This window comes from Eutrema salsugineum, unplaced genomic scaffold, assembly GCF_000478725.1.
Source record: "Eutrema salsugineum unplaced genomic scaffold, Eutsalg1_0 scaffold_14, whole genome shotgun sequence".
NCBI classification, from domain to species: Eukaryota; Viridiplantae; Streptophyta; class Magnoliopsida; order Brassicales; family Brassicaceae; genus Eutrema; species Eutrema salsugineum.
In genome coordinates, this window is record NW_006256877.1 from 2,712,826 (window position 1) to 2,723,733 (window position 10,908).

The 10,908-nt window shown below is 30.3% G+C and overlaps 1 protein-coding gene across 1 annotated transcript; it reads left to right on the forward strand.

The window, feature by feature from the left end:
- Positions 1-4,372: 4,372 nt before the first annotated feature.
- LOC18023062 (kinesin-like protein KIN-14K) lies at positions 4,373-10,621 on the forward strand. Its single transcript, XM_024158968.1, is given in 20 exon segments — positions 4,373-4,504; positions 5,009-5,143; positions 5,230-5,381; positions 5,523-5,621; positions 5,745-5,975; positions 6,105-6,188; positions 6,273-6,350; positions 6,437-6,529; positions 6,616-6,930; positions 7,048-7,129; positions 7,215-7,310; positions 7,795-7,974; positions 8,060-8,166; positions 8,249-8,427; positions 8,511-8,675; positions 9,081-9,334; positions 9,416-9,579; positions 9,966-10,217; positions 10,219-10,376; positions 10,474-10,621. Coding segments are annotated over 19 exon segments (2,964 nt in total). The 5' UTR covers positions 4,373-4,504; positions 5,009-5,016.
- The last annotated feature ends 287 nt before the right edge of the window (positions 10,622-10,908 follow it).

Below are 10,908 nucleotides of genomic sequence, written 5' to 3' on the forward strand. Positions count from 1 at the left end.
ATTATAACAAAAATTATCATTTCCCAAAGTTGTCATTAATACTTGTTGTGTCTCCATGATAATGATTATATTATATTTATTACAGTATAATATTACTCTTTAATTACATTATATTAAGCATGTATATATTATGTTATACTTCCTCGATGATGTTTGAACATTGTGCACACAAGTTGAGAAATCTTGTATAATACTATTTCTAATATTCTTTAATTGAATTTGGAACTCTTTGACTAGAAATTATATCAATAAATAAGGGCAAATAAAGTTATTTTATGTTAATTTTTACATAAATTTGTGAGAATCTCACTTATTTAAAAATAAATAAAAAATCACCTAAAACATCAATTAATTCAAAACAGAGAGAATATTTTTTTTTTATTAAGCCTGTATCTTCTTTCGTTCTATCCTGCTTCTTACATAGCTTTATTTTAATTAGACTATATTCATTTAACATAGAGATACATAATTTTCATGTCTTCTATTGTTATCAATCCAATTAACTCAAACAATGATGCTAGAGAGTATTAAAAAGAAGCAATATCGAGAGCAAAAAACTTAACCACCCCAAATAAATAAATAAAAGAATCGAGAGGAAGGCATATAAAAATAAACTCATGCTCATTGAGATTCCCCTATTAATAAAATCGATGTAATAGTCCACTGTTTTCATGGTCCACTTTAATTAGCATTAACTACATTGTCAGCTCGAGCCAATTTCAATATATTTTTTTTCATAAAATTTACACTAATTGTAACACATTCGATGTATAAGTAAGACAATCAAACTAGTTTGAGGATACATTTTAAAAAAAAAAATCCTTTGAAATTAATAACATATTTTCAATTATTTTTTATAAGGATGTTAAAGAAAGTTCAAATCTGGATTTGAAATTTTTAATTTTTGAATATTTCAGTTTCTGAAATACATATAAGATTTGTGTTAAAATATAATCAAGTACGATTGGTTTATTTTAGATTATTTAAATGGTAGATAGTTTAATCTATTTTCTCTTTTTTATATACTCGGTTTTATGGTGTATTTATTCAAAAACTATTTTTTTTCTTTGTCAAAATGATAATTCTTCTGTTATTTAAACATTAATTGGTTATTTAAAATAATTCACTTAGATCAAAATTTAATTGGTCCTCCATTTGTTCAAAATGTCATTTTGACATATATATATATATATATATATATATTATTTTTTGGTCAACATATAAGTTTTCTTGAAAAATATTCTACTAATAAATATTTTTAAAATTATACTAATATGTTCTTATTTAGTATATCCATACTAATATGTTTCTCCACACTGAAGAAATTGATAGAAATAAATACTCCACAACAAAGGAATTTGATGAAAATAAGATATCTCCATATTGATAGTAATGAACTTTCCTTAAATGAAAAATATGGAAGGATGAAACCCTAGATAGAGGAAAAAAAGTGATGGTAAAGATCTCTGCATAAAAGAATAATTTGAGAGTAAATAAATCTTCATATATAAAAGAGAATTTGTGACAATTGCTTAACAAAACCGGATCCAATAAATCCTCTTCCAAGCGGAGAACAAGAAGCATGAGCGAACAAAAGGACAAAGAACCACAAAAGGTTACCAAAAAGCTTCGAAGTTGGGACTTAGGAAGGTACGCGTGCACGCAGTACTATCACAAACTACTAAGCCACACTACTAGAACCACAAAAATATGCAGTACATATATATTTCTAAAAGATGAAAATGTATAAAAAATATACTGTCACAAACTATTAAGCCATATGTTATGATTTTAAGGTGTTTCAAAAAAGAATTTTAGATAAAGCTACAAATATCCTAATCTTATGGTTTTAACTTGCATTTCTAAGATATGGTCAGATCATATGGTTTAGTAGTTTGTGACAGTATATCATATTATCACCATTCTGTCACTTCCTTTTTTTTTTTGGACAGAGACTCACTAGCGTTCAAAATCATATATCGTTTATAACTAACAAAACAAAATTCAAACATTTTAATAACAAATCACACAGCTTCCAAAATTCACCTACAGTCATCTAAAAGTTTATTAAAACTTAATGATCTAAAGTATTTGATTAAATACACTTACTTACTTCTTTATTTTGATTTTGTTTGGGATGATATGATTTTGGCTGTTATACAAGAAAATGAACCAAATTGAACATTTTGGTCGTTGTAAAGTGTTTGGATTAGTTTCTCGACACGGTTTTTATTAAGAAATTTAATTATTTCTCAAAACTGAATTAATTTCTCTTCGAATGGAAAAAGTAGTTGTATCTGAGACCTTTTGCATTACTCATCAACGGCCCTTATCAACGTAATTTCTCACGTTTTTGTATGCATGAAGATATTGTCATAGTGCATGTCATTGTCTCATTTATTTAACGTTGTCCCTCACGTAAACGTACTCAAACACGTCCGCGTTAAACGTAAATATATATATATATATATATTTATATACACATGGTTGTACCTTGTGAGTCTCGTCACTCGTGAATAGCCTTTGAGTTTATTTTCCTTTTATAAATAAAAGTAAGATATTTCCATAATGTAAGATGTTTAAAAAAGTTAATTTATATTATTTTAAAGTGGTTACACAATTTTATACAGATTTTACTATTATTTGATAGTTTTAATTCTTTGGGCTTAAGTGTTTAACTAATCAAATTATGTTTTGTTTAAGAAATTAATTTATTAATGTTCATACTTTTATCTAAAACATCTTAAATTTCATAAATAATATTATAGAATACTAGTATAACTAAAAATAAATTATATAAATATAAAAATAAATATGTGTTACTTATTAGAAAAATATTATGTCTATAAAAAAATAAATTAAATTACAAAATTAATTAAAAATATAAATGTCTCGTAGGGATGTACGGGATAAAATGTACTGCGTGTTTTTTTATCGACATTTACTTCTTTAACTGAGGAATTATCTTCCATACAATTACCTTGAGTCTTTTTTTTTCGAACAATCAGATTAATATGAAGACGAGTTTTGGTTTGTTCTTTAGGCAAATTGATTTGCGTCGCACTATTCGCCACGTGCTTGGTACTAAAAGAATTCTGAATTATGTTTTCTTATTTATGTCAAGGCTATTATTATACGTCGTAATTAATGCGAAAGCACATTCCTTACTTTTCCAACATTTAATAAATCATATTTCTAGCACTATTTTACTCCACCACTCTTTTGCACGATCTATGGATGATCAGCATGGCGCCACGCATGAACAAACAAAAATATATTAAAACAAAATAAAAATAAAAAATCTTAAGAATTTATAAATTAATGCTACGGATTCACTGAAAAACAACTAACAATATTTCTGAACTTTTACATCAAGTGGTGAATGAAATTAAATCAATGTAAAACTAACAGTTTCTCGTCTTCAAAATGTAAATCCATTATGATCAAACGTAACTAAAAAATGTAATTAACAGTATTATTATGTAAATAGACGAGTTAGATGTAAATACGTTGTGATAAAAATAACTATTTTCTCTTACTATTAAAAAAAAAAAAAGAAACAACAAATAGTAAAGTAAGGGACTGTTTCTTGTGTTACTATAATAATACTTGTAGATCTCTTAATTTTTTTAAAATTTTGATAACCAAGAGGTTTTGGACTGAAACATGTTTAATTCCTATGTCCAAGTCAACTTTTTATATTTTTATCTGTTCCAATTGCCATTCCATTACCGATCTGTGATAATATGAGTAACTTTTAGATGTGTCCATTCTTGCATTAGAGAATATATTCACTGCAAATTGATTCAGGTTCTGAAAGCTAATAGCTGTCAGACATGTAGATGTTGTTAGAGTGTTCTTGTTGTTATGTATAAACTATAGTAAAGTGCCAATAATTTATGTGATTGTTTAAATTTATATTGAAAAATCGATGGGCCGTTAGCCCATAAACGTATAGTTTCATTTCTTGGTCTATTTTCGATAATTTACTATCTTGTTCTATTTTTTCTTTCTTTCTGATAACTCTCTTCTTTCATGCACAATTTAGCCTTTCAGTTATTCTTATTTTAAAATTGGCAAAATCAAAAGCAATGCCAGAACAGGATCCACACGGCGAGAATGTCTTTGTAGATTACCGTTGGTTGGCCCCACAAATAACCATATTTGCGTAAAGGAAACTCAAACGTAAAACATAATTTTCATTTATTCTTTTAAGTTTCCCGTAATTTTTTGTGTCTGAATATAAAAATAATAGGAACCAATAAGTTTACCCCGTAATTAGGATTTCTTTTCTTTTCTTTTTCTTTTACTTTTTTTTAATTAGCTTTTCTTTCCCTTTTCTTTTTATAGCCAAAAGAGAGAAAAACTGAAAATTTTGAATTCTTTTCCGGCAAAGGAACATCCGTAAACCTCCTGTTTTCGCCGTACTGATAATCTAGAGCTGGCTTTCTTCGAGATATATCATTCCTGTGCCTTGGGTGTTGTTTGTCTGCGAAATCTTTGGGTAACGTATTTATAAATTTTAGTTACTTTTATGGGTTGATTTGCTCAGCATTAAGATTAATTCTTTGATGCAAATGATTTTTTTCTTTCAGAATATTATTTTCATCTATTTCACAACATTGATGTTTTAGGTTTTTTTTGTTTGTTTGTTTCATATAGATTGATGTTTTGTAAATTTCCATGCAAGTATATTTTCATATATATATATATACGTATATATAACAGCTAGTTAATTTTTAGAACTTTAGATAATAGTTATAATTATGCAGTGTTCAAGAATATTAAACGAATTGAAATGGTACGTTAGGTCATTCAAATGTAATATTGTGTGAAAAGAATTCTTACTATATCATCCTTTGTGAAACAAAAAAGGTTAAAAAAAAAACAACTGGAACGAATGAGTGATCTTATTAGAGGTCAATTTGGTATGAATTTTGTATGTTTCTTGTAAGAAAGTCTGGTTATGCTCATGAAAAGATGCACATATTGGGTTTTTATTTTATAGGTCTAGAAATGAACAACCGAACCAAAGAAGGATCCAGCACAATTAGTACTGTTTATGGTCGATCAGATAAATCAAGCAGCATTCTCAGTTTTGATGGATCAGAAAGTCGTCAAAGTATAGATGATACTAAACAAGGCAACGATTTTTTTAACTATATATCTTCTTTGATTTTTTAAAATTATGTATTATTAGTCTCTTCTCACTTTTAATTTGGCTTGTAGGTCATCAGAGTTTGGTAGAGTGGTTGAATGAGACACTTCCTTATTTAAATTTACCATGGGAAGCTTCAGAGGAAGAACTGAGAGCATGTTTGATGGATGGTACTGTCTTTTGCAATCTCTTGAATCAGCTTAGTCCCGGTTCAATGAAAATGGTACTTGATTTTTTGTAAACCTATTGGATATTTTTTTCGCGTATAAATATGTTTGTTTTTCGTTTATTTCCTTTGTTGTGTGCTTTTTTATTTACATTAGTCCTTTTCCGCTTGATTCGCTCTTTTGTGTTATTCCTACAGGGAGGTAGTTTTGAGCTTGCTTCTCTGAACATAGAGAGATTTTTGACAGCTATGGATGAAATGGCCTTGCCTAGATTTGAGGTTTCAGATTTAGAACAGGTTTGAGCTATTTTCATTGATAAAATGCTTTGTTTCTATTCAAGAGTTTGAACTATCATGTTTGATGAGTTTTAGATAATGACTTTGGATAAATTTAAGAAATTTTTATGACTATCGATGCAGGGGGATATGATTCCAGTTTTACAGTCTCTTAAGGCGCTTAAATCTAGTTTCTCTAATGATGGATATGGTAAGAATACACTTTGTGCAATGAGAAGATGGAGCTTGCCTGAGGATCATTCAAAGGGACTTGATAGCAACTTTAATGATGGATTACAGTTTAAGGAAGGCTCTGATCAGATCAGTATATCTCATGCCAAAATTTTGGACTTACTAAAATCAAACAGTTTACAAGTAAAATGTTCATTCACCATTTTTGTTAATTTTGTTTCAGCTTAGCTAATTCATATTTCATTTCCTTAAAAACCTTAAACCCTCAGCGATAACTTATAATTCAGATTTTGTTTTCCTTTCGCTTGGTAGAATACTTCTACTCGATCATTGTTCGATATGCTCGATAAGCTTCTATACGAGAGCGTGCAGAAGATGAATGTGGATGTGTCTCATGTAAGGATTTTGCATTGTAATTAGTTCATGAAAATTGTTTTTTTTTCTCAATTTTCATGTTTTTTTTGGATGCTCTTTTTTTAGACCTTTGCATCTATCTTGAGAGGGATTGTGCAAGTAGTGGAACAACGGATCTCGAATCAAGCTGAAAATCTAAAGAATGTAAGATTCACTTAATCTTTTATTCTTATTCCTTTACAGTATCATATACTCCTTGACACAATCATAGCATATGTGCTTTGGTGCAGCAAAATATACTCTTTAGGGTACGCGAAGAAAAATATAGATCAAGAATAAATGTATTAGAAACCTTAGCATCTGGGATAACAGATGAGAATGAGGTATTAACAAAAAATATTAACTTAAAAACAAAATCCATTTTTGTTAAAATGAATTATTGATTGTTTTGCTATGTTGTGCTTTATAGCTAAGATCCGAAGAAAACGATGTGATGCAACTGAAAAAGGAAAAACAGCTCAGTGATGCTGAGCTTTCTAAGTTAAAGCAAGAACTTGAAATTGTGAAAGAGACACATGAAAAAGAAATGTTGGAACTAGAATCGAATGCTCGGAAAGCTAAGACTGAGTTGGAGAAGCAATTAGAGGATTCAGAGTTACGTGTAGTAGGGTCAACCGAAAAAGTCAAAGAACTCGAAAAGTTATGTGAAACTAAAACTAAAAGATGGGAGAAGAAAGAGCAAACATACAAGAGTTTTATATACCACCAGTCAGAGGCTTTGCAGGTTGATTCACTTTTTTTGCTAGTTTTGTAAATATGATTGACTTGTGTAATTTATCGGTTCGGTTGACCAAAATAAAACTAGTTCTTGTAATTCTTTAACAATCATCAAGTTATGTAGGAGTTGAAAGCTACGTCAATGTCTCTAAAACATGAAGTCCTAAAGACAGAAGAAAACTACATACAAGATCTAAATTACTACGGTAAGATCGATTTTTCTGTTCTTTTTTATGTTTCTTAATTTTTGGCTTCAGTGTTTTTTATTTGTAATTTTAATTTACCTCTTAGGTTTAAAGCTCAGAGGAGTGGTTCATGCAGCAAAAAATTACGACGTAATTGTTGAAGAGAATCGAAGGCTTTACAATGAAGTGCAAGAACTAAAAGGTATTAATTACAGAATCGTGTTTTGACATCTACATTTTGAATTTGAATCAGGTTTTGACATCAAATTATTGGAATCTAATTTTGGCACCATATTGCCAAATCCTGAAACCGTGATTTTTAGGTTGAAAACTCAAAATATTGTTACGGTTCTAGATTTTATTCTAAAAAACTTATGTATTTTTAAATTCACATATATATATATATATATATATATATTCCAAAAATAAATTATTGCAACCAAAAACTAAATTTTAGTACAAACAAAATTTCATCCAATACAAAAACTAGTTTAAAAGATGAACAACATCTAAATGTTGAATCTGAAAGCTGCATAATCTGGATATTATATTTGGATACAAGATTCATATATAAAAACAAAAAAATCTTAACTCTACTTCATTTGTTCAAGCATTTTTAGGCTGATAAGTTTGCTTATTGCCATAATGCCATCTTAAAATTTGTATTTTATGTTGCTTGCATAAAGGAAATATTAGAGTCTATTGCCGGATAAGACCATTCCTTGAAGGGCAAAACAAGACAGAAACATCAATAGAGTACACAGGTGAGAATGGTGAGCTTGTGATTGCAAACCCCCTAAAGCAAGGCAAAGACACTCATCGGTTCTTTAAATTCAACAAAGTCTTTGGCCCTACATCAACTCAAGGTTTAAGCCTCTTTTGCTTCTTTTTTTTCATACAATGAAGGAAATATAGTTAAGGACTCGTACTGAATCTTGCTTAATCATGCAGAGGAAGTATTCTTAGATACTCGACCATTGATTCGTTCCATCCTTGATGGCTATAATGTGTGCATATTTGCTTACGGTCAAACGGGTTCTGGAAAGACTTATACAATGGTAATTAAGAAACATAATATCTGGTTTCGTTCTTTTCGAGATTATGTCAAACTTTCTGTATTTTTTCATTTTGTTTACACAGAGCGGACCAAGCACAAATTCAGAAGAAGATTGGGGTGTAAACTATCGAGCTTTAAATGACTTGTTTCACTTAACTCAAAGTAGTGAAAACACAGTGATGTATGAAGTTGGTGTTCAAATGGTTGAGATTTACAATGAGCAAGTTCGTGACCTGCTTTCTCATGATGGTCCTACTAGAAGATATCCTTCTCTAATCTAATATAGTATTCAATATTTGATCGTTTTTTAATGTTACAAATGTACATTTTCCTTAACTTGCATACACTTGGGATTTGGAATAAGGCCTTACCAAATGGCCTCGCAGTTCCTGATGCAAGCATGCATTGTGTAAAAGCAACTGAAGATGTTCTTGAATTGATGAATATTGGTTTGACGAATAGAGCTGTTGGTGCCACAGCTCTTAATGAAAAGAGCAGTAGATCACACAGGTTTGGATAAAATTTTAAGTGTTTTTTCCCATTAACTTACTACTTATATACATTGCATATAGAAAGCTAAAAATATTGTTCTATAGTGACTAAAATCTCGGAATATACGGTTAAATACCCATTTCGTAAGACTGAACCAATATTAGGAATAAATATGGTTTGTAAATATGGTTTCTAAGATTTTAAACATTATACACACATTAATATTAGGAATCACCATTTTTAGTCGAATAGGAATCGTGTTTTGGGGTATTATAATGGGTAATTATGGGTCTCAAAGTTTGTAAACCTTTCAGACACTGAAAAGAAACCCTAAGAAGGTTTCGAGTCTTCTTTGTATTTTCTAGCGATTTCACAACAAACACATTGTTTGATCATTTTTGTGTGTGTTTTTTTTGCATGCAGTGTTCTTTCTGTTCATGTACGCGGTGTTGATGTCAAGACTGACTCTACGTTGCGTGGTAGTTTGCATTTGGTTGATCTTGCTGGAAGTGAGAGAGTCGATCGCTCTGAAGTAACGGGAGATAGACTCAAGGAAGCTCAACATATTAACAAGTCACTTTCAGCTCTTGGAGATGTTATTTTCGCTCTAGCACATAAGAATCCTCATGTACCTTACAGAAACAGCAAGCTGACACAAGTCCTCCAAAATTCTTTGGGTACTATCTATAATACACTCTTTGATGATTTTTCCGAATTTTGTTAATTGGTTTCGTAACTGTTTGTTTTCATTTTGCTAGGCGGGCAAGCGAAAACTCTTATGTTTGTACAGATAAATCCTGATGAAGATTCGTATGCTGAAACAGTAAGTACATTGAAATTCGCGGAAAGAGTTTCTGGTGTCGAGTTAGGTGCAGCGAGAAGCTATAAGGAGGGCCGAGATGTTAAACAACTCATGGAGCAGGTGCTTATAATATTCTTGATATGATTTAAACTCCAAATCTGACCTCAAAAAAGTAATTAAAAAAAAGTAAAAATTAACATATAACACACGAATTTATAGTAGTTTTGTTCAATGTGAGTATTGGAGATAATTTGGAGAGCAAGATATATCTCCAAGTTATCTCCAATAGTGAGAGACTAAGAGTTAATTAAGTCTATTTCCTGCCACTGTGAATAATTTCTAATATAATAAAATCAAAAGTTTGTTTTATAAAATTACTTACTAAGTTACGTCCATAAAGTTTTTTTTCTAAAATTTACACACAACTCAATTCCTTCCAAGTTTTATTTAACGATGGAAATATATTTATATATATCATAATCCTTGAATCTTGATAATGCATGCAGGTATCAAACTTGAAAGATATGATTGCCAGGAAAGACGAAGAACTTCAAAAGTTTCAAAACATAAACGGTATCCAAAAACGTGGTTTAAGCAATCTAAGATTTGAGTCTCCTTCTCCTAGAAGACATTCTTTAGGAGGAGCTTCACCAAATGCTCCAAGACGAAGACAAGTATCTGGTTCACTCGGAAGAACTACTTTAGATTCAGCAGATGAACGTAGATCATCATCTAAATTTTCGGGTGGGAGTAAACACAATAATAGATATACCTCTGGATACTGAAACTTTAGGCCTTGACGATTCAGATTTTGAAATTTGTTAGAGTGATATCTCTAACAGTTATCTTGTAATGGGAACAGAAACTAATGGCTCGATTAGTAGCAATGCAATGGAGTTGACTGAACAAAATGGAAAGTGAGTGTATATTCTAGTTACTTTCACTTTTGAATCCTAAAATTTAATTAAGAGTTGTAAGAAATTATAGTGTTCATTGTGTATCTACTAATTGCAGAGCTAGTGTTAGACCGTCAGAGTTACTGAAGCATACATCAAAACCAGACCAAACCAGGCCTTCTCGTCTGTCGATTTCCACCACCTCCTCCTCTAAGGCTTTAACAAGTAATCTCACAATCGTCTCTTTCGAAAACAATTGTCCTTAGAACAAATGCATCTTGGGTAGTTGTAAAGTTATAATAAAGAAAACATGAGATTCTATGCATTATTTGTTTTCTTCGGATCCGGTTGGTTGCGTTGCAAGGAATGAATGAAGCAAATTGAAAGTGAAAGTAGAAAATATCAATCGATATAGTGTTTGGTATGAATCATGATGTGTTTCTCTTTTGATCACAGGTTCTAAGAGAGCGATAAATAGCTTCTCATCTTCTGTAAAACTCTTAGCAGAAAGCTATAAAGGATGTTATCGCGGTAATTTTATTTTATGCATATT